At 45.3% G+C, this 23,713-nt stretch overlaps 1 protein-coding gene across 2 annotated transcripts in view; it reads left to right on the forward strand.

Moving 5' to 3' along the window:
• Positions 1-3,743: 3,743 nt before the first annotated feature.
• LOC116939600 (calcium and integrin-binding family member 2-like) overlaps positions 3,744-23,713 on the forward strand; it is a 50,050-nt gene continuing 30,080 nt past the window's right edge. For both annotated transcript variants that reach the window (XM_032948208.2, XM_032948198.2), the window contains exons 1-2: positions 3,744-4,223; positions 10,194-10,228. In XM_032948208.2, the coding sequence (XP_032804099.1) occupies positions 4,173-4,223; positions 10,194-10,228 (86 nt within the window). In that variant the 5' untranslated portion in view covers positions 3,744-4,172. The remainder of the gene's footprint in view (positions 4,224-10,193; positions 10,229-23,713) is intronic.

Consider the following 23,713-nt stretch of genomic DNA (forward strand, 5'->3'; position numbering starts at 1 on the left):
AAAATAAGTAATATTAAAAAAATTTAACTTTAAAAAACACGCTTTTATGAAATGTACTAGCAATGGAAGAACTCCACGACTCCAGGAAGTGGCCCCGAATTTTGCCACAACGTAAGGGGACCGTGGTCAATTACAGGCAACGTCAGTTTACCGTGGACAATTAGACCTAAGCCGAAACATAACATATAAAAAATAATGTAAAAAATATATATAATGATAGAATATAGTATTGTCATCAGTATGACATAAATATACAAAGTTTGCAGTCGATACCAAATTGGGAAATGGGTTAAAATTGAGTTACAAGATTTGAGGATACAACAACAGAGTGAGTTCAATAAAAGCGTGTAAACTCCGATATGACTCGCCACTGATTGTCGTTGGCCGTGGCCGAGAATTGGAATCAAGTCGCCCGATTCGAAGCGCAGTGGGCTAACCACAGCGCCACCGTTCCTCGCCTATACCGTATTCTGTATAAATATACATATATAATAAGTGGAAACTTATTTACACAGTCAGCATAATGAGTTAAGCGGACAATATTGTGTTATTATATTCGTAACTTATATTCGTCACAACGACGCTGATGATGGTGTTGAGCCAGCGTATGGCTTTAGAGGTGAACGACTCAAGAAACGAACTATGAACTCGTATCCTGCAAACACTTTTTTTATTTAATTAGTTTTATTAATTTATTTTTTTACCTACGTGACTTTACCGAAAGAACCAAAGAGTATGGATCCTTGCAGTCACGAAAACTTCAAATCTAGAATTACAGTTCTGTAAAGTTGGAGTGTAGCGTAAAAATAAAAAAAAAACATCTATTACGTATTAATACGTATTTGAGCCTGGCTGCAACTTGGATAAATATATACATCACTGCACGGACGTCGTGTACCACGATCGCGTTACGGTCATACGCCACGTTATTCAAAACTACACCCACGGCTGTGAAGGAATGATACATGAATGATCGCTAACTCAAAAGAAGCATTAGTGCTACTTAATTTAGCGTCGAACTAGGACGCTGAAAGCATAAGGAGAGAGTCCTTGCCTTTAAGGTGTGGCAGTTCATCAGCATTGAATCGAGCATGCCTGGCTACCGATAAGACAACACGATGTGAAAGCAGGTCCAGAGTTTGCCTGCCTGGAAACAACAGTACTGGGTTTACGCACTCATAGAAGGTCGTGCGGTTGATGGGTTGTGTAAGAAATTGACTTTATGTAAAGACGGATACGTGAAGGAGACATTGTCAGATGGTTGTGTACCGTATTTGATACATACGATGGATACCCTGTATGCGAAAATGCCTGCCATAGACATTTGTTTGCAAAGTGTACCAAACATGTTTACTGCATTGGTGACCACGTAACCATATGATTATTGTAAAGACCAGAGTGTACTTTTTTCTGAGTGCTGAAACTACCTTTCAGCTTAATGACGGACCACCAATAGGAAAACTAAAAACTTGTTTAATCAGGCGTGAGTTAATATGTGCTTACTTATAATTATGTGTACAGATAAGCACACACACACGCAGCCCAGGAATATGTAGCTTCGAGAAAATTAATTTGGAGGTTGTGCTAAATCATTTTACAACACATTCGCACGATTGATAGGCATATTTAATGCTGATTACAGTAAATATGGATTTACGCTTATCACATTTCGTGTACGTCTGCAATTATAATCTCCGTCGGCTTCTATGAGGCGTAACATTATGCTGCGTTTTACATCCCAATAATTGTGCTTTTCATGCCACGCATTTCAAATTAATCCCACGGAGTAATACAAGCATTCTTTCAAATTATACCGTCCCTCGATACACACAAACACAAAAACAAAACTGTATTTCTACAACTGCATCCTTATCGTGTCCACAACACACACAAACACACAATTATAATAACAACAACAAAGCACAACCCTTTATCTTGTAACTATAATTAATAGGGGGGTATCTTGACTTAACGCTTTCGTGACTACAGGAATTTATATTCTTTGGGTCTTTCGGTAAAGTCACGTAGATAGGTTCAAATAAAATAACAAAAAAACTACGACGTTTCGATCACAACACAAGCGATCGATCCCTACCCCTCTTTTTTGCCTCCTGATGACGATCGCTTGTGTTGTGATCGAAACGTCGTAGTTTTTTTGTTATTTTATTTGAACCTATCTACGTGACTTAACCGATAGACCCAAAGAAAATGGTAAGGGAGGTGTTGTTCATCCAGAAGTCTTGAGACCGTTTGATTTTTCAGGAGAGACCTTCTTTGGGATGTTTAGCCAATGCCCACGTACGAGGTATCCGGAGTACCCGGAGAACTCCCATCAGACTAATGAGGGAATGACGCTGAGAGGTCTGCACAGATTGATTCAAACCGTTTGCTGTGCTGCCATCTCGTGGCCACCTCTTGGGCCCAGTGGGGTTAGGAGTTTCACGCATTTTGTGAGAGCCACAAAATGTTGCAACTCTCTGTATGCCCGTCATCCACCCAATAACACTAAATTAAAACATGAAGGTTTTCTAAAATGTATATATTGTGACTGAGACGATCTCGACATTTGGAACGACGGATATTCTGCGGGATATTTTGGTCGACGGGGGTAGATAGGTGGGTTAATGCGACTGACGTAAAATTTATATTCGTATTTTGTGTAATTCTGACTGGAGTCATCTTCAGCTAACCAATTGACTACACTTCACTTTTTTCTTTTACATTATTTTGGTGTGCATAATTCTGCTTAAGCAGCATTCGCATCGGTTGTCTGTAAGCTAAACACTAAGTCATCAAGATTACAATTGTTTAAATTAAAAAAAATAATGTTTGTCTTTAAGTGTTTACGCTAAAATGTAATACTTTGACAAAAAACCTTTTTTAACCATATACTACGCAACTATAGACCCACAAAATGGTGAAATAGCACCGGAACTAAACGGGTTTTGAGAATGTGAAAGAGAGTAAAATTGTGGAATAGAGAGCGGGAGACAGAATACGAAAATAAAAAATCAAGACGAAGAGGATGTAGCGATGAGAAGATGACAATTGTACCGAAGGCAAAGATGACATTGGGAAGAAGAACAGCGGGATTTACATTATGAGACCTCCTTTGCCAGAAACAAGATATAGGAATAGGTTTTACCCTTTTAACTGGCACAAAAAACTGACACCTTTATTCAAGGCATCATGTTTGCAATAACCACAACACAAGCAGTCAAAATGCAAACAAAAAAGACAACTCTGATAATAATATGCACAAGGACAGTGCATCGCAAACACTTGCAGGGCACAAGGACAGTGCATATTAGTATCAGAGTTGTCTTTTTTGTTTGCATTTTGACTGCTTGTGTTGTGGTTATTGCAAACATGATGCCTTGAATAAAGGTGTCAGTTTTTTGTGCCAGTTAAAAGGGTAAAACCTATTCCTAAGAACAGCGGGAGATTAGACAACGAATATGAACGGGGAAGGTGAGAATTGTGCATCTGCAGGCGCAATATTAAAACCATGCAGAGGAGAGAGAAGCGTTGAGAAACAAAAGATTATAATGACGACAAATATGACACAGTGGCAGGGTCGCTGTATTGCCGCCGTTGGAAAATACTGAGCTGAGCACCTCTGAGCCGCCGCTGTCCATGGTGCTGACCTGAACGGTCGAGCGCGCCGCGAGAACTCCGCCCGCCCGCCTGCCCGCCCCGCACCCACCCCGCCTACCCTCCCTCCCCCTTCAATCAACGTGCGCTCGCAAACACTTGCAGGGCATTATTATCATTGCCGTGTAAAGAGCAGCGCCGCGAGCTCCAGCGGAGCAGCTCAATCCACGTGTGGTTAGACAGCTTTGGTTCTGTGTACCTTGCGTCGCTGGTGTACATTCGCACCCATATATTTATTTGATGTAAGAAGCAGAAGCAGAAGAAGAAGGGGAGGAAAAAGTACTGCACTGTAGTTGCCGCAACGTCCCTCCCTATTACACCCCGGCGAGTGACCAGGGTGTGCGCTATGCACGCTCGCCTCCCAGTGTGCGCCCGTCCAGCCAGCGAGCGGGCTGTAGCGGCCAGAGGCTCGCGCGCTATTCCTCTCGCTCCGTGTGTCCGTCTTGGTGGGAGCTCTTAAGAAGCGGCTGGGTGATGTCGCGGTGCGTCGCCACCTCGGCCCCCCGCGCTACTCCGAGATGGGCAACAAGCAAACCATTTTTACAGAAGAGCAGCTGGACGCCTACCAGGTGAGAGGAAGGAGAGAAGCGAGAGGGGGGGGCGGGAGCGTTTCCGCAGATTTTTGGGTGATGTCGATTGAAGTAGCGGTTAAAGAAGCGCTGCGTTAACGTCGCACGGCAACTTAGAAGAGAGTCGCGCCGAGTTTTCTTTGCGTGGCGACGCCGCGGTGGCGGTGAGGATGTGCGCACCCGTGCAAATGTTAACCTAGTTGCTCTGATTGAACGTTACAACTTGCAGGTAAATTGTGGCTCATGAGAATGGAGTTGTGAAATGATGAAATGCAGTTTCGGAGAGATGCGTTACGGCGTTTCCAAATATTTGGTTTTAAACTTGGTTATAAATGTTACAGTGCCTGTGTGTGTATATAATGCGGCTGAGGTTGTTATTTATTGATGAGGATGATGTTTGTGAATTAACATTCCGATCATATGAAGTGGTCTCCACTGAATTTCGATTTAAAGCATTCGTGACTGCAAGGATTCATCTTCTTTGGTTCTTTCGGTAAAGTCACGTAGAATGAGAATAAAATAATAAATTAATAAAATAAAATAACACTATCAAATTCTCGCGACGTTTCGGCCACAACACAAGTGGCCTTCATCAGGTGAAGGGACGAGACTGTCTGGAGGACAGCGCTGGAGCTCCAGCGCTGTCCTGTCTGGAGGCCACTTGTGTTGTGGCCGAAACGTCGTGAGAATTTTATTGTGTTATTTTATTTTATTAATGTATTATTTTATTCTCATTCTACGTGACTTTACCGAAAGAACCATATGAAGTGGTCTCCACTGCTATGCTGGTCTCCACCATAGAGTGTACAAGCCTTTTAAGCTGCTGGCTCATGGTTGCAAAACAGAGATGACCACAGTCCAACGCTCGTTTTATTAAGAGGGAATATTTTAGACGATGTCCATTTCAGTTTGTTGGGTTTTTTTTCTTTTTGGAATACGGGAACGGACATTCGTTGAACTCATGAATTTGAAAGTGACGGTCATGTAGTAGTCGTCAATCGTAACCCGCACGAACGAGCGTGGTGAAGTATGGTATAATAGCTCCCCATTTGGCATGGTAATTCAGCAGTCGAGTGGCAATGGGCATTAATTTTATTACATATATAATATCGCTCCAAACGGATCTCGTGTTTGTCACTGCATCAGCAGGCACAATGTAAGAGGAGGTGTAATTATCCGTTCACGTTGATGGCAAAAAGCGCATTCATTATTGAACGTTTATCCTTGTGCTCAAACTCAAACCACGTGCATTATCTATTGGACCGTATACGGCCAGTCCGTACTACCCCAGGTACTACCCCAGGTAGTACGGACTATAGCACAGTATTTTTTCTACAATTCCAGACAGCGTGACCCCGATTAGGAGTTTGTAATTTATAGTCCTGTGCAGATATAATCAGCCTATGAGCAAATTGCCCGGAACGCGCCGTTTCCTATATATGTGACTAGGTTGCCATAGGCGGCCTTGGGGCTATGCCACGTGGTTATCAGCAGAGGGCAGTGCAGAAAAATAAATGTCTGTACTGTACTTCTATGGTACCATACCTATTCTCTCCGCCTTCACCAACCTAGAATGACCTGCGTGGTGAAGTATAGTCATATAACCTCCACTATCTGCATGGCATGAGGATGTTCTCATTCTGTTCTGGATTGTAAACAAAACAAAACATAAAAGCCCGTATTTGTACATCTTGATCAGCCCACATGCGCACACACAATATTATAAACCCCGTGCCATCTTTCCACGGTTTTTTTTTCTGCATCCCAGTATAACAATGTATCACTTAAATCAATTTGTCAATCCACTGCTGGATGAAGGCCTTCCCATGTCGCTCAGATTAGCACGGATGGCTACGTACGGTACGAAAGACATTCAACATGCATACATGGGGGATTTATTATCATACTTCACGCCGGTCAGCACTTGTTGGTGAAGGGGCTGTGTGCCCTGAACCAGCTCAGAATATCAATCGCCACTGATGTTAGCCGTGGCCAGGTCTAGAACTCATGTCACTGTATTCACAGCGCATTACGCTTCCAAAACCATTCTTAAAACCATTCCTCATCGATTTAAACGGTCGAATCATTGTTTCACCTCCACCAATTATTACCACGCCCAGAGCAAAATTTGCAACCGTGGGAGATTCGATGTTTAAAATAAATTTCCATTTACACCCGAAAATGTGAGGACTATTAGAGCAGACACGGCACACTTAGGGACTTTGTGGGTGACCTGAAGTTGGGGGGGGGGGAGCGGGGGGGAGGTGGCGAGGGGTGGGAGAGCACCGTCACGCCCGGCGCTCTGGCCCTCTGGGAGGGGTGGTGGTGGTGGTGGGGGGGCACGACGAAGGCTCTGGTGGACCGCCCTCACCCTACCCGGCGCTGGTGCTGGCTCAGCAGGGCAGATGGAGTGAGCCATCACACACACTGCCAGCCCAAAGCAGGAGTTATTTGTCCGTGACGTGGCGAGCTCCGCGGGGCGTAACCTTCACTTTGAAATTGGCAGCGTTTTCCTTTCAAAGCCCCATTTGAAGAGTGAAACGTTCTCCCACTTTGGGCAATTATGTTTCAGGCGGGGATAGTTTATGTGCAAGTGGGTTCGTCAACCTGTCTGTGCAGACCTTTCAGTGTTTTCCCCCTTGTCTGCACATGTGCGGCCCTTTAAAGTCGTAGTGGATTTTTGAACCGGTCTGTGGGAACTTTTCACTGTTATTCCCTTGCCTGTGCATCTACAGCCCTTTGATTTCGTAGTGGGTTCGTGAACCGGTGTGAACCTTTCAGCGTTATGCCCTTGTACGTATGTTCATGTACAGTTTTTTTAATCTGGTTGAGGCCCACATCTCGCAGGTCATCTGTGCACCACCACACTGGTCAATGCGAGTTGGTGAAGGTGAGATGCATAAACGTTGCGGCAGAGTACAAGACAATATTGGATTTTGCTGCATTGCTCTCTACTGGCAACACATATCCCCTGTGTGGGAGCCGTTTTTCAAACGTCCTTCCTCATGCAAAAAAACATTCTTGAAAAGGAATTGCACAATCATTGACAGTGCATGATTCTCCTAAAGAAAGAGTATTGAGACTCAGTAAGGTTTCCCTGGATAATTCCATCACACGATGCCAGGGTTTTCTGTTTTTTTATGAGAATCGATCATACGAAAACCACGTTGCCAGATAATTCACGCGTTTTATTTTATCAGGTAAGGCCAACGTTAGGCAATTATTGTTGTTTAGCAGCTCAGCACCACCACTTAATGTGTGCACAACTCACAATTAGAATATAATATCGTATACGTTAGTTGTTTTGATTCTCTTTAATATCAAACCTATTTTGAATCAATAAAAACAATGGAGAAATAACATGATGAATCCCTCCCACCCCCCCCCCCCCCCACATTGCCAATGTATCTTTGTACACAGTGGTTAGATATTTAAATATTTGCAACATGTTTCCCAACCATTAACACTAATCTTTTTACTGCATTTACACTGAGGCCATTTTCTGATGCACGTAATTTAACACTCATCACTTAACCCATTTCACATTATTTATAGGAAATTGTATCTTCTTAAAGTGCAGTTGTTATGCATTAAAAAAAAACGTAAGCTTGTCTGCCAATAAACTGTCGCGTCATCCGGTGAATTATTTTCCCATTTGACGTTGACACAAAAGACAATTTTTGTTACAAGCAGAACCATTTTGTCACTCACGTTCTCCAACCCAACGTGTTTAGGCTTTCCTAGCCATACTACCATGAAGTAGTTTTGGGCCAGCGACACACGAGGCTGGAGACAGTGTTGCAACTGCCCATTTTATCGCCAAACCCAAAACGACTTTGCTTGATGTTCTCCCACTCAGTTTCGTTCCGCTGGCAAAAGATTTCAAGGAGTTTGCTTTATTTCTGATTGTGTTATTTTTAAGGGTCATCACTTCCATGACGGTTCAGCGCTGCGCACACACACACAGGTGTATGTGTGTGTGTAGGAAATGGGGAGCAGTAGTGTAGCGGTTAGTGCGCTGCGCTACGAACACGGCGACCAGAGTTCGATTCCCGCTTGCTAACACCAGTGACGATTATCTGAACCGGTCCTGGGCCTCCCCTAGGTCGACTCAGCCTCAAATGAGTACCTGGTGCGGTGTCTAAACATCGCCACTGGGAGACAAAGACGGCCGGGCGTGGTGCTGGCCACCCACCCCCTCGTGTGTCGTGCAGGCCTTCATAGGTGCTCGTTAACAGCACTTGCCCCAACAGTCTGTTAAGGATATACGAGTGATCTTTGTCTTTGTAGGGACTATGTATTGCAATGGTTAGCATGCTGCTTAAATCGGCGACCCGAGTTTGATTCCCGCTCACGACCAATATCAGTGATGAATATCTGAACCACTCCTCGGCCTCCGCTAGGTTGATTCAGCATTGAATTAGTATCGCATGCGGAGTGTAAACATCAACACTTGAGAGACAATGGTGGCCGGGCGTGGTGCTGACCACCTAGGCGTGCCACGCCGGCTTTCATAGGTGCTCGCTAACAGCACTTGCCCCAACGGTCTATTAAAGTCTAGATGGGGGATCTTTGTATTTGCATGTGCGTCCGTGTGTGTGTGTGTGCGCGCACGATTGTGCGTGCGTGCTTGTGCGTGGAACGGGAATAATTTATCATCGATTCATTTATTGGACGAGGGCCGAGGCTAAAGTTGGCCCGTGATTTTCAGTCATATGATTCCTTTTTTATGGCATTACAGGCCATCGGACAGCTCGGGGGGGGGGGGGGGGGTGCTGCTACTCGTAGGATTCAAACAGAGAGCCAGAAGAGGCTCGTCGCCCCGTTGTCATTGACAACAGTACATTGCTTGATGTGGCCAGGAGGCTGGGTGGTAGATGGCCCACTGACCCTGGACATTGCAACGTGAAGCGATTTCTCCACCACGCGTTTTTTTTGTGTAGCAAGAGCACTCGACAACAGACCGCAGGAAGAAGTGGATGCACGGGCCAAGTTTGCATGAGCGGTCTCTCCAAATATGGTCTTCTTGTAAATAGTCCATTAGCAAAATAAGAGAGCGCTTACTCGATTTTAAAATAAATTTGTTCATTTAAAAAAACACAAATAAATAGTTCATCAACATACCTCCTAAAATTTCACATAAAGCAGCTACTCTGCTTTATGTGTAAGATGTTTTCTTGTTGGTGTTTTTAGTTTTTTTGTTTGTTGTGGTTGCACCCGATTCAAGAGCCGAATGGCTCACAGGGCTATACCAAAATAAATCAACTGAAAAAAAACTCTGGCATGATTTATTCTGATGTGTCTTTCCAAAGCCAATAAAATCACCCGACGTGGTTTATGGCTTTGTTTACTTATACATGCATGTTTTATTTTTATTTCATTTTTAAAACAAGTGAAGGGTGCGTATAATTACTGGTACTGTGAAATTACCTAATCTACTGTCACGGTAAGGACATCGACAACTCATTTGAGCATTTAAAGGGTCCCTATGATGAAAACCAGCATTCAATCAAGGTAGGCACTTAAAAAGTAGGTTTTCGTAGACAATTCAATGATCCACATTTGTCTTTTGGGTTAGGCGACATGGTGGTTGTTTGCCAAATGTCGATAATTTTGTCATACAACTACCACGTGGACTAAACCCAAATGCAAATGAGGATAAAGGTAGGCACTGTACACCGTGTAGCTTTATGCAGGTGATTTATCGAAAGGACCACTTCATTACAACATATTTACGTTGAAATCCACGTCCACACAGGTCTCTCTCTCGACAACGTATCACAAAACAAAACCGTCAAATGACATTCGCACAAAGAAACCATTTTTTTGAAATAGTGTTGCATGTGTGTATGCATGTGTGTGTGTGTATATGTTGAAATTCTTCCGTACCGTACGTAGCCAACCGTGATAATCGGAGTTTCGATGATGCGTCACATCGCTCATCCAAAAATATCTCTTTATGTTTTTCAGGACTGCAGCTACTTTACGAGAAAAGAAATTCTCCGGTGAGTAAAATAAAAAAAAATGCCTTTTGTGCATCATTCAGATGGCCGCTTCCCACCGCCGGCCGCATGCCCGTTGAGGACCTTCGGGGGTGAAAACAACACTCACGTCGAGACGTTAAAGTGCAGAACCCCGAGCCGCTTTCGTATCAGCCACCGCCACAAGCCAAATCTGCAGCGCAGAGAAGCAGCACCATTATTCTGTCCTAAATGCGTGAGACTCATTACACAGATAACGGTGCTGATGGGATGTGGTAACTTAGAACCAATTGGATTTTTCACCCGTGAAAGTAATTTTTGTTTGCCTGTCATAACATAATCACTGCGCTGTGATTTGTGCGTCGCATTCTACCCGAGCGCCATCCATTTCTCCCCGACGCCAGCACATGGGGCATTTGTGAAAGTCGAAACTGATCTGCCAGCTGATACCCGGCGGACCTCTCATCCCATAATGGCACTGTCCTGAATTTTTCCCGAAAAATTGGGCTCGCCAGGCAGTAAAAGATTTTTGTTGAAAGTTCGTCATTAGGTTAGAGACATGTTTCGGCGTGTGTGTGTGTGTGTGTGAGAGAGAGAGAGAGAGAATAGTGAGGCTGTCGACATCTTTTCAGAGCAAAGGCAATTTTGAACAAACAAAAACATGCTACGCGCATTGTCAGTGCCCTTCGAATTTCTGGGCCGCCTTTAATCCACTGTTGAGTTGTAAGTCACGCCTGATGAATGCGTCACTGACAGTTAGTGCTCAGAACTCGGGCATGGGTTGAAATGGGCTGGGTGTCTGCAAATACCGATAACAGCAGCTGCACCCGTGGAACGAAGTGTGGAAGAGACAGAGGAGGGTGGTGGTGGTGGGGGGAAAAACACCCTGAGAAAAAAAGGGCCCAAATTTACAATTGGCCAATTCGTATCCACCGCCGCCCTCCCCTAGCCGGCTTGCAACTGAGAAATGCGGATGTCAGCAGGAAGGGGAGAGAGGAGAGGAAGGTGGCAGTTTGTTACAGTTAAACTACAGATGTTCAAGACGTGGCTTTTAAAAGCCCGTGTGTGAGCAGATAGCGAGATAATCATCTCACGAGGTAGCACTGCTTCAAGGGTTATGCTTTACGTTCGATGTCATGCCAGTCAATTTGGAGAAAAAAATGTACGCATAATGAGACGAATTGTTTTTTTATTATCTGTTCGTTAAATTATTAACACACATCTTTGTATGTATTTGCTTTGTACCGTACTCTATTCGTGGGAATTAATATTCTATTCGTGGGAATTACCCAATTTAGCAATGGCACTTCATTGGTGTCTTTGGAGCCGTGCTGAATATTGCAAGGGAACAGGATAATGAGAATAATGTATTGATCATAAATGAAAGTACACAAAGTTAACTGAATTCAGAGATGAACAGATTCGTAGGAATCTGTTGAAAGTAACCGATTGTATATAATTAAAATATATATTCTGCAGTCCACCTATGTAATATTTACATATATAGATGTAGCGCTGGAAATACGACGAGACACAACGATGAGATAGATGGTCACTTTAAAATCTATTTACTTTGTTTAATATATATGCATCCAGACTATCACGTCCAAAGTGTGGCACTGCTGAAATAACTATTGACGTTTGCTCCACAAACAATGTCACAAGTCACGGGGGTGCCAAGGCTGCCACGGTAATGGCTCTGAATGACGGACACGGGCAGGTGGAAGAATGAATCGCTGGGTGCAAACCTCATGATGTAGGGAACCGCGTTGGGCTGAAGCCACAACCTTGGCTCACATGCCAGGGGGTTTTACACTGAGTGGCCACAACATTTTGGTGCTTCCATTCATCCCGGCTGGGGTGGGTCGCGCTGCTGTTGTTTGGCACCGCTGATATCGCAACAAAGTCCCGTACCAACGGTGGACGCTGAAGATGCGAACGGAGCGGTCGGTAACTCAGCCTACTCACCTCCTTGGTGCACGCTGTAACAGGACATCATGAATCCCCGACAGAATGAATGATGCATTATGTTAATATACAGTCAGCCAATGGTCGTCAATGTGGGGATTAACAGTCAAAAATGTTACCAATGGGCTTCATCGGAGCAGTGCTCGAGCTATGATCGATCATTGATTGAACTTTGCATCGCTTTGCTGCTGAAACATCCGTATCGTTTCTGACGATTCACGGTCCAGTATTCCTTATTTGGACAAGAACACGCCCCAAAACCCCGTATTTGGCAAAAAGCCACGCCCAATACAATCCCTGCATATATGGGGCCGAAAAAATATAACAATGAATCAATCATTTTGTCGGGGGATTCATGCTGTCCAGTTACAGCGCCTACACCCCCCACTGTGTCAGTGGTGTGCATTCGTCCCCCTCACCGCACCCATCACTCTCTCTGGCCCAACGGCGTAGGCGGCGTTGCTTGGACGTGGGTCAGAGACTCCAGCAGAAAGTCTTCACGTACTTCAGGGCAGAAGGATGTTTGGCCTTGAGATGTAAATAGAGCTGTATGTCACCGGGTGTGCACTTGCGCACCATACACACACACACCACCTTCGGAACCTCCTCCTCCTCATCATCCATCTCCCCCAAGCATATCGTATCCCGCGTCTCGCATCTCTGTTAGGCTCGTATCGCCCTCGGCTATCCCCCCCAACCCCCCCGGACTACAAGCCCCCCCCACCGGCCCTCTTCCGTACTTCACAGCGATGAGTGCTAAAATGTAGTTTCCATGCAGTCTGCTTGTCTGGCATCCGGTCAACAAACTCACATGGAGCGGAAATCAGTTTTAACAATCTCGCGTCAGATGGTCGTACCGTCACGGCGCTAGTGAAGGCGACCGGGGATGAACACAAATTGGCAATTAAACCACATTTGCAATTTTCTCCAAAGTTATGCAATGCCTATATGAGTGCATAAAATGCGTTCGCATGCTCTTGCTCTTACAGAAATAACCGAATTCGGAATTGCCAATTAAGCGCTCTCTGTGGAGCCACACTGACCAGTGCAAGGGAACAGGGTAATGAGAATAATTTATTGCTCGTAAATGAAAGCACACAAAGTTAACTGAATTCAGAGTAAACAACAAAGTCCTGTGTGGCCCATTGTTGTCTCACGATCTTAGGTAAATCAACGGACCATTAGTTCTCGTTTTATTTTTTTCTTTGGATTTTCTCGTAGACCCCAACGAGGAAAATAGTATTTACGAAGGAATTGGCCAAACGTGCCCCTGGAGTGACCCTCGAGAAGAAATTAACCCCACTTTATTGGGTTTTCATTCTAGCTCTTCCCCATTCTGCTCTGAGATTCTTTGATAAGAATACCGAAGTGTAAGTGTATATATAATGTCTTGTAAATTGCAGCCTTAGTAATCATAACAGTGGCAGGATACTGTGATTAGTATTCATTCAGAAAGAACGGCATGAATGTGAAAGACAAATTATTTTGTACCGACACGACTTTGAATAACTTAATCAGTTGCAATGTGTAGTTATTCATCCTATCCTCACACTCGGTCCATTCGCACCACTGAATTTTAAATCTCCCTTTAGGTCACCGTCTCAAGGAAATAAAAATCACGGGATGATATACAACATCGGAACCAAATGTGCCAGGTCTGAGTGAAAGTTTATACACCGAGCGGAGCTCAGCAAAATATTAGGTTTAATATATGGCAATAATAATAGTTGCGCAGCCCTTTGCCAATGCTCTGCTGGACGAAGGCCTCCCCCATACTGTTTCAAGCATAGGGCTTGTGTGACCATGCTTCATCATACTGGTTAGCGTGGGTTGGCGAAGGGGGAGCAAGGACCGGTACAGATACGACACTGATGCTAGCCGTGCCGCAGCATCAAACTCAGTTCACTGGGTTCATAGCCCAATATCGTAACCACTGCGCCAACTGCTATACCCCAGTTTAAAGAGTTTCCTCTTTTCACAGAATGCTCACCTCACATTCAGAAAGTCACGATTTGAAATCGCCGGGAGAAGGCGGTGGGAGTTTGGTTGACTCAACCCATCATTATTGAGGGGTCGCTAAGATAGAAACCACTTTGTGAAACGTCAACAGTGGTTGTCCACCGTAATAATGTGCCACATTAACTCCTGGAATGCGGAGCTGATCTCCATGCTCCATCTCTGTCACGATCGTCCTGCATGGTGTGTTCCATATTTTGGCTGCCATTCTGTCACCAGTCTCATCCATTGGCTATCATCCCTTCTAGCCACGTGGCCGACCCTATAGCCCACTCTCGTTTCTAAGCAGTCTACGCGATGCCTCTAATTTGTGTGTTGTTCTCTGGTGTATATGTTCCGCATTCTGCCTCTCAGTTCAATTCCTAGGATGCATTTCTCCACGCTTCTTTTTGTAAAAGAATATATTTTTCGTACCGATTTCTCCGTCTGCGTTTTAGATCCACGCGTCACAGCGCATAACATGTACCAATTGAAAACTTTCTTTTGTAACATCGGCGCCTCCGATTAGCAACGGTTGGCCACGTACGGTGTGAAAGAAGTTCAGCATATGTTGCGTTCCCTTTTCAAACGTAACTTTGCAAAACGTCTCACGCACCTCTGTATTTTATAATTTTCTTAAACAATTGCCCTAACATATTTTATTGTGTTTCGCGGTTATGTCCCTCTAATATTGGCTTCCTTTGGTTGAGCAAGCTTGTTTTGTATGTACATGCATTTGGTCTTGCTCGTCTTTATCTTTAGCCCAATATACAGTCGTATCTGTTAAGTCCTTGACTCCTTTCTCACAAGTCATTTCCATTGGTAGTATTATAATGACTGTCATCAGTGAATCTGGGATAGTTAATACTTTCACCATTTATCTTCACATCTTTATTCCTCCAATCCAATTTTTGGAAAAATATCTTCTAAGGTCACTGTGAATAACCTTGGTTAGAGTGGAGTCCCTTTGCTCGGGTCCCCATGCTGATTTGTATTTTTTTAATGCAATCTTACCATAGCTGTTCCATCTTTACAAGTAGTTTTGCTAATTTCCATATAATTTCTGAAGGCCTTGGCCTGTGCGAGCTTGAATGACTACATCAATTATCCACTGAATCTAATGCTTTTTCGTGGCCTAAAAATGCTGGGCATAATGGTACGTTATATTCATTTGTCTTTTTTAGTATATGATTAAGCCTATGTACGTATAGATGTGGTCAATGTTAAAAAGAAACAAACCTTTCCTGATTCCAGCTTGCGATTGTTGGTTGGTTAGCCTCTAAACTGACGACTATTTAGTTTTCTGTGTTGTTCTAAAATTGTTTATAATGTGTGCGTGTGTGTGTGACAAGATGATACTGGTCTGTAATTGTTCAAATCGGATTCGTCTCTCAATTACAACACAGGAAGTGATCGTAGGCTGTTGCGATGTAAGTTAGGCTTGCATCACAAAATTAGCACAGTTAATTTCAGGCAAGAACAAGACGATTAACATTAGCATCAACATTTTTGATCAGGAGGTGGGATAATTGACACTAGTTCTAAGCAACGAATTGAAATCCCTAGAGAAGAAAATTATTCACTGGATATTAGCACTTTTAAATAATTGGATAACTAAAATTGAAATGGAAACTCCACCAAAAGTGCGGCTCAAAATATACAAATCAGAGGACAGGTTATCTGAAACCACAAATGAGCATGTTGACGAAGATGAGCGCTACAAAACCGATTGAAAATGTAAAACAAACAGAAAACGTAGAACTGAAATCATAATACCATAAATTACTAATGTATTTATATATACACCCATTAATGACATATACCATTGTTGTAGTTGACAAGGGGATATTTATTATTATACATCTTCTTCTTATTATTATTTGCTGGATAAGCTCAAAAGTAACCTTTCTTGACCTCACGTAGCTGCACAGTCACTTGCCTAATTAATGAAGGGCAGAGCACAACAGCCCGTTTGTTAATTATAACCACGCGAAGGAGATGCGGAGAGGGGTGGGGTTGATGGAAGCATATGCCAGGCACATCGGGCATAGTCCCCCTGCCTCCCTCCTGTGCCAGGTCACTAAATCATAAAGCCTGTCAGCACTGCCGCTTCTGCGTTTAGCTTAATGGCAAACCGCAGTCACCTGGCTCGTAGTTCATTAGCTGTGATCGGCGCAAGCCATTCAACATTCAAGTAGAGGCAAGAGAAGATTCGCGGAATCCAACGTGTCAGCCGCCCGTTATTAGTGGGATTGTGGTTTTCCGTTATTAGTGGGATTGTGGTTTTCCTTTCATTGTCGTTGCCACGAGGTTACGCGAACAATGGCATTGACGGGACAATCGTCTCGGCCTGTGTGGCAACACAACCTCAATACAACCTCATGGGTTTCAAACGGGTAAATGTGCAGCCCTGCTGATGCAGGTGCACGCAAATAGGATTGGAATGAGCCTCTAAGGGGTATTTGGTCTACTCGTCCACGCCGGCCAGACGTCGGTGGGGGAAGTGCACGCTCTTTATCCCACTGCACACAACGTGCCGATCGTCGAGCCGCGTGGACAGAGACAAAGGGCTGTTTAAGAAACCCACCCATTGTTTTAACCGTCACGCTGGAAGATGGAATCGAACCAGTGACCCTCTGTATTGCAAGTCCAGTGAGCTAACCATAATACCACAGCAGCTCAGGTGTACATGTATGCGTAGTGGGTTCCACGGAAGCAAACACTTGAACTTGGAGGCAACACGTTTATTACAACACCCCAACAGGGTAACTACATAAACGTATCAACGGCTTAACTCGACCACAACGGGGTAACTACATAACCGGGTCAGTCGGCTAACACACTGCCTGACCCACGATGCCGAGCGTGACGACCGAGGATCGAAGAGACGAAACACGACGGGTTCCATTTCTGCAGACAGCCCGGATCGGACCTCGGGACCTCCCTTTTATGCCCCTCAGCGTGGCCTGGCTCCGCCTCGGCCACGCCCCCCTTCTAGAACTCACTAGAAGACTCTGGGCCTTACATCACATGTCCCTTCGGTCACCTTTGGCCCACATTTTTACGCTGTCCTGGTCACGTGTCCTTTCGGGTTTAATCAGACTGCCACGTCCTCAACTGCCCTCTCTCTGTCACCAGAACTATGCCCCCTAGGGCCCCCTTCCATGTCATACATACTCTGGTGCCAGAGAGAGGCTCTAACACGCGCAGTTGCACTCGTCTCTCAGTAGTTGGCGCGAAACGCCGTAGTGACTCCATTTACATCACTACATATGTATGCGTGTATATTGTGGGGAGCGATGGTGTAGCGGTTAGCGCGCTGCGCTACGAACCCGGCGGCCCGAGTTGCATTCGCGCTCACGGTGAACACCACTGACGATTGTCTGAAGAGGTCCTGGGCCTCCCATAGGTCGACTCAGCCTCAAATGAGTACCTGGTGCGGTGTGTAAACATCGCCACTAGGGAGAGAAAGGCGGCCGGGCGTGGTGCTGGTCACCCACCCCCTCGTGTACCGTGCCGGCCTTCATAGGTGCTACTCGCTAACAGCACTTGCCCTAACAGTCTGTTTAATTATATATAGATGCGGGGTCTTTGTGTTTGTTATATATTTCGTCCACTTGAATTAGTTTTAGTTTTGTTTTATATAACAAACACAAACTAAAACTTTAGTAAATTTCCCACCACATTTTTGGAAAACCCAAATAGATAAATAACCGTTACGTTAAACATGTGGTTAATTATGTTATTGCTGCAAGGCTAACTACAGCTTTGTATGTATGATGGACTTCTTTCGCACCGTACGTAGCCAACTGTGCTAATCAGAGGAGTTGGTGACGGACAAGAAACTAAACACAAAAAGTCTTTGTAAACAAATTAGTTTTCAATCTATATTTAAAAGTGCATAGCTCCAAGTTTCAAATGAAGATTGCATAGCTCCAGTGGCTTCCTAATATTGGAAGGAAGAGCGTTCCAGATGGCTGCAGAAGCACATCTGAAAGCGCACGATGTTTGATGGCGAGCCAAAAGCAGCTGCGAGGATGATCGGAGTTCGCGAGATGGTTTAACAAGGTATTGCTGGTTCATTTGTGGCAATCACTTTGTGTGCAATGATCTTGATGACTGAATGTTGAGCTTTCGGGTTGAGCTTGGCACCCAATTAATGGGATTCACAATTTGAGCTACGTATGCGCACAATTGTCATTAACTTGGTTGAGCTGTGTACCTCAGATTATGGGCACTTCAAATGTTCTAGGTCACTGGGCCAATGGGCTTCATGGTTGAGATGGGAGCCTGAGACAAGGGTGTCTTGCCACCATATCTTAGCACAGAGTAGAAACTTTTTTTTAAAACGTGTTTTTTCAATCTCGATCTTTAAGTTTTCTACACTATTGTGCAAAGGCCTCCTGGTCATAATAGAGGTTATTTGGGTTAGATTGCGTATAAATGTGTCGTTAAAACCCGCCACCACCCGACACAGCCAACTAGTAAGGGTTGTCACGTAAACAGAACATGCCAATTTATTCATATATTTACGCGATCAAACCCAAAAACCTCCATTATGGATGATATTGGTCGCGAAAGCCAACGTGTTAAAAAGCCTCCTGGGCACATTGCTCACCTGATTCCACCAGATCTGGAAAACCCAGCAAGGCTGAGCGTAAGCCGTGCTTTTGTGAGCAACCACGATGCATAGCAGTCATTAATGGGTTGCAGCGGGGCTATGCGGTGGACAGCGTCCATTGTTGTACTGTACTAAGCTCCAATGTCTGTGTCTCCCCACCTTCACGAACCCGTATTGTCCAGCGTAGTGAAGTATGGCCCAATAACCCCCCCCACCCAACCCCCCACGACCCGCACGATGCGCGGAGGCCCTCATCCAGCAGTGGACCGACAAAAAGGGCCGTGCGAGTGACGCTTTACCAATCGCGATGCTTCACTGCTCTCACCATGGAGAAGGAAGCTGGGGGAGAGTCGGGGGGGGGGGGGTGGGGCGACGTACACATCGGTTGATGGTCTCACCTGTTGCGCTCAGGTGTCGAGCTGCAGGTGGTTTATGTGTGGTGGGGTGCGGTGGGAGATGGGGGGGTGGGGCCGATGGGAGAAGTTTTTGCAGAGTACTGATACATTTTCTCTATTTTTCTACTGCTGAATTGTCCACTATTACTTGGTTGTTGTTGTTGTTGTTGTCGTCGTCGTCGGTCTATAACTTCCCGCTGCTGGCCACGTGAGCCCTTTCCGATTTTCTTCCACTGTTTACTTTTCCTTTCCTCGCGTCCGCGAATGACCTCCGAGCTCTGCGACGTCGTCTCTCGCCGCCGCGGCCATCGCCTCCAGCGTCCGGCTCTGCTTCCTTTCCCTTCCCACAGCCCCCACTGCGTCGTCAGTGTTGTCCTCACGTCTCTCGTCACTTGTTCACGTGAGGCGTCTCTGCCGGTTCCCGCCATGATTGATTTTGCTCTAACGGCAGCATCGATTAGTTAGTGCTGCAATCCATTGATGGCGTTTCTCTGCTACTTAACATGCATTCCCTTTATGATGTCGTTTTGACCTTTAGGTGCACGTGTACCGCACGCCTTTGTGATCTCCCTGGCAAAAAATTTGACTTTTTATCTCTGTGGGTCCTCATGTGGTTTTAAATAAAGGATATTGATTGGCTGATTGATTATTACTACCCTTTTTTTATTTGGCCAATAAAGAAGCACACGGCATGTCTACGTCGCATTAATTGCAGACGTCTTCTTTTATTGCCGAACGCACACGTGTGATCTTGAATACAGGGGGGGCATGCCTGCTGGCTTCCTATCTCATACCTAAGAGCGATGTCAATCGTCAAAGGCAAACTCGATGATGATAGGCTCCGACCTGCGAGACCATACCCATTGACATCCTAAACAAATATTGATTTGAAATTGTATGACAAATGTCCTGGAAACCTTTAAACTCACCGCTTAAGTTATCGGTTTAATTACTGCTTGCGGTGTCTGCATGGATTTTTCCATATTTTGGTGACAACGCTGCAGGTGTATTTATGAGAACTGTCAAACAAGGTACAACTGGCTTTAAAACAGCCAGAGCAAGACCGCTTCATTAGTGCTCCCCCAACACTCTCTTATCCCCGGCGCCGTTCTAATCAACGCCCTGGTTCATTTTGGCACAGGGCACGGGGTGAGTTGCAGTGAATAAGAGTGCCCCCTTTTTTTTGGTAGGTTTTGTTTTTAAACGTGCTTTACAGCGACAGCAAGACAGACAATAACTCGATCCCGAATTACAGTGAATCTTAACAAGACTTGGAATGTATGAACTATGCCTTGATTCGCTATGCACTATTGACACACCATGCACAAGGACGCGAACCAGTACAACGGACTCATCAAAACTCTCAGGCGACAGCAACAGCAACACATTTACATAACCCCGCAGTCCACCGGCTTAACCCCAGCGACCCCGGGTGTCGACAATCACAGAACACCGCTGCGACAAAGCAGGCTCAGAGCCCCGCGGCGGTTGAGCGATTACAGAACACAGCACGGATGGGGCAATTACACGATTGACTTTGTTTTTTGCTGTTGCTGCGCTCACGCACCACGGATGTTCCTGTGTTACAATAGCCAGGAAAAGCGGCTAAATGGGATGACCCGTGTAACATATCAAATAAACTCAAACTATGTCACTGCCCTGGGCTTTTGGGGAGCCTTGAGGCTTCCAGCGAAAGTACAGGCACAGTCATCCTTTCTCTCTGGCTCACTTGCAAGCACCCTTCTCTTTTGAAGGATGACAGACGAATGAAGAAATATTCCCATAATATAGGTTTTTTTGGGTTTGATCGAGTAAATATAAATGTGTTGTTAAACCCGCCACCAGTCGACACAGACAATTAATAAGGTTTGTCACGACAACAGAACATGCCAATTCGTTACCAGTACAGCAGCGTTTTGGATTTTCTCTTCAACACACCGGTGTGCTGTACTGGTAACGAATTGGCATGTTCTGTTTACGTGACAAACTCCTTACTAATTGGCTGTGCCTGGTGGTGGAGGGTTTAACGACGCATTTTTATTTACGCCATCTAACCCAAAAACCCTGTATTATGGATGATATTGGTCGCGAAATCCTCCGTGTTAAACGAATATTCCCCTCCCATTTTTCCAGCAGCAAAGTAAAGCGGGTCCGCAGCTCGGCACGTCGTGAATATTATTCGCGTGTGTCAAAACGCCACTCCACCGTAATGCATTCCGCTGACATGTTTCAGAGTGCCAGCGAGGCCCGTCGACAACGCCTCGCAATAATTCACAACCCATTGAGGCCGTGCCATGTACTTAAAGACAGCTAATGATCTTAATTCCCCACTATTATGGAGGAGCCAAGTGTTTACTGTTGATATCCTTTTTTTCGCAAGTTTAAGCGGCTGGGTAGAATGAAAGCCGAAAGTGGCATTTCTCCGGGAGATAAGCGGACAGTTGGTTGGCGGAGCGGGGGTAGGGGGGAACTGCACGTTGGGCGTCAACAATGAAGTTTCGTTTTGTCTCTCTCCCATTACTGGACTCGGGCACCATTAATTGGCCATTATAAGCGATGAGTATTTAAGGAGTCTCGGTATTTCTACATGTGACTTTTTAAGTGCCGATTCTAAAGCGTTCAACCTTGAGCGGCACACGCGGGTCTAATGTCACCACCGTGATTCAGTGAAACGCTATCTCGGAATGTTAATTAGTGTAATCACAGCTGAAATGGTCAACGCCATTAAGGAGCGGTCACTTGCAAGCGCACAATCGCTCCAAGCGCCACTGTTAATTCTGATGTTGGGGACGAGGCTGTTGGGCAAGAGGCTGTTTAGGAGAGAGGAGAACAAACAAACAACAAACATTCGAAATCCACGTCAAGTATCAAATGACACGTAATATCACATCAGACGCAATCACATTGTATGACAATGCCCCCCAATCGTGTCATCGCTGGGCCACGATGGAATGGCGACGGCGTCAGGAAGCCTTTGCCCAGCAGTCGATGGATCATTGCTGATGATGATGATGGCAAATTGAATACAGAGGGCACTTGCGACCGTCTTCATGCCAGAACGTTCATATATTTTACATCATGTACCCCGGATGTTTCTTTTTCCACTTGCAAAACATCAGAGTAGCTATGGATAGACTTTTTAAAATGTTTGCATCAGAATAGCTAAGAGGTGGGAGTTCTGTCTCATCATCACCATCAGCTATAATACATTAATCGCTGGAATCTATCCTGTCCAATCCGCCTCCATAATCTCCCGTGAGATGGCGAGATGTTAACTACCTCGCCTGTTATACAGGAGGTTGTGGGTTCAATCCCGACCTTGACGCCTGTATATTTGGAGTTCGCATGTTCTCCCCGTGGTCGCGTGGATTTTTCTCCGGGTTCTCCGGTTTTTCCCTCCACATTAAGAAACACGCGGTTAGAGTATTTTGCTGCTATAAATGTCCACGTGATAAGCCACTTCGTTGAACTATCATTTGTGATAGCCAGGTCGCTTCTGAAAAATAGCTCTATAGCTCAGTGGCGCCTTACCTGGTAAAATAAAAAAAAAAGTTTTTGTTTTGTTTAAGCGGGTGAGCCTAGGCAGGACACATCATGGCTAGAAGGGATGACATGCAAAGTAGTAGAGACCGGTGATAGAATGGCAGCCAAAGGAGTGAACCTGCCTGAGAGGATCACTGCAGAGAGCAGTTTGTATGGATTGTGGCATCGTAGGGGCACATGTATAATCGTGGGGAAGCCTTCACCCAGCAGTGGATGGAACATGAGTGATGACGATGGTATCATGATCAGAATCAGAATTTGTATTCAAACTGGAGGAATCCGATGAGCTGTACAGTTCTTTATCACAGATGTCCAGGAGGTACGACCTAATTGCAAATAAAACATGAGGAGTAAGCTGCTGCAGCTTTTTTTTGTTATACGACATATATATAAACAAATGGAACAAAGAGTTTACACACATTTTAATCCGATAAGGAACTGTTCGACTTTGGGAATCTCACTGATGAAACACCGAAACTAAAACCTATTTTAAATATCACTGCCAAGGTGATTCGTTCACTGCCAATATCCACTCGTCCGGATTTAATAACCATCACATTTTTGTGGCGTTGCAAGCGACGACCAAAAAAACCACTCGCGGTGCAACTGCTGCTCGCAACAACGGAGACACCCGAACCTTCTTCATCAACAGCGACAACGCTGGCCAACTTTGTGACAATGAAAGCCCCCCCCCCCTCCACCGCCCGCCCCTTACATTCATAGCGTTCTCCATGCGTGTACATTGTACCCGTGCCGTTGCGGAAACTTTCTTCCCCGCATGCTCATGCCGCGTTCCCGCGTCCAACGGGAAGCGGTCCTCGTCCGTCGCTGTTCACATCTCTGCACCCTCCACCCCGCCAGGAGTCTGCCTTCCCATGTCAATTCTTCCCGGTCCAAAACCCAGTCCCCAAAGGAGCTTCGGCACTCCGCCCACCCTGGGCACGGTGGGCAGAGTCCCGCCGCTCGGGCTTTACTCGAGCCCACTCC

Source organism: Petromyzon marinus, chromosome 1 (genome assembly GCF_048934315.1).
Source record: "Petromyzon marinus isolate PM22_M1 ecotype Great Lakes invasive population chromosome 1, UKy_Petmar_22M1.pri1.0, whole genome shotgun sequence".
NCBI classification, from domain to species: domain Eukaryota; kingdom Metazoa; phylum Chordata; class Hyperoartia; order Petromyzontiformes; family Petromyzontidae; genus Petromyzon; species Petromyzon marinus.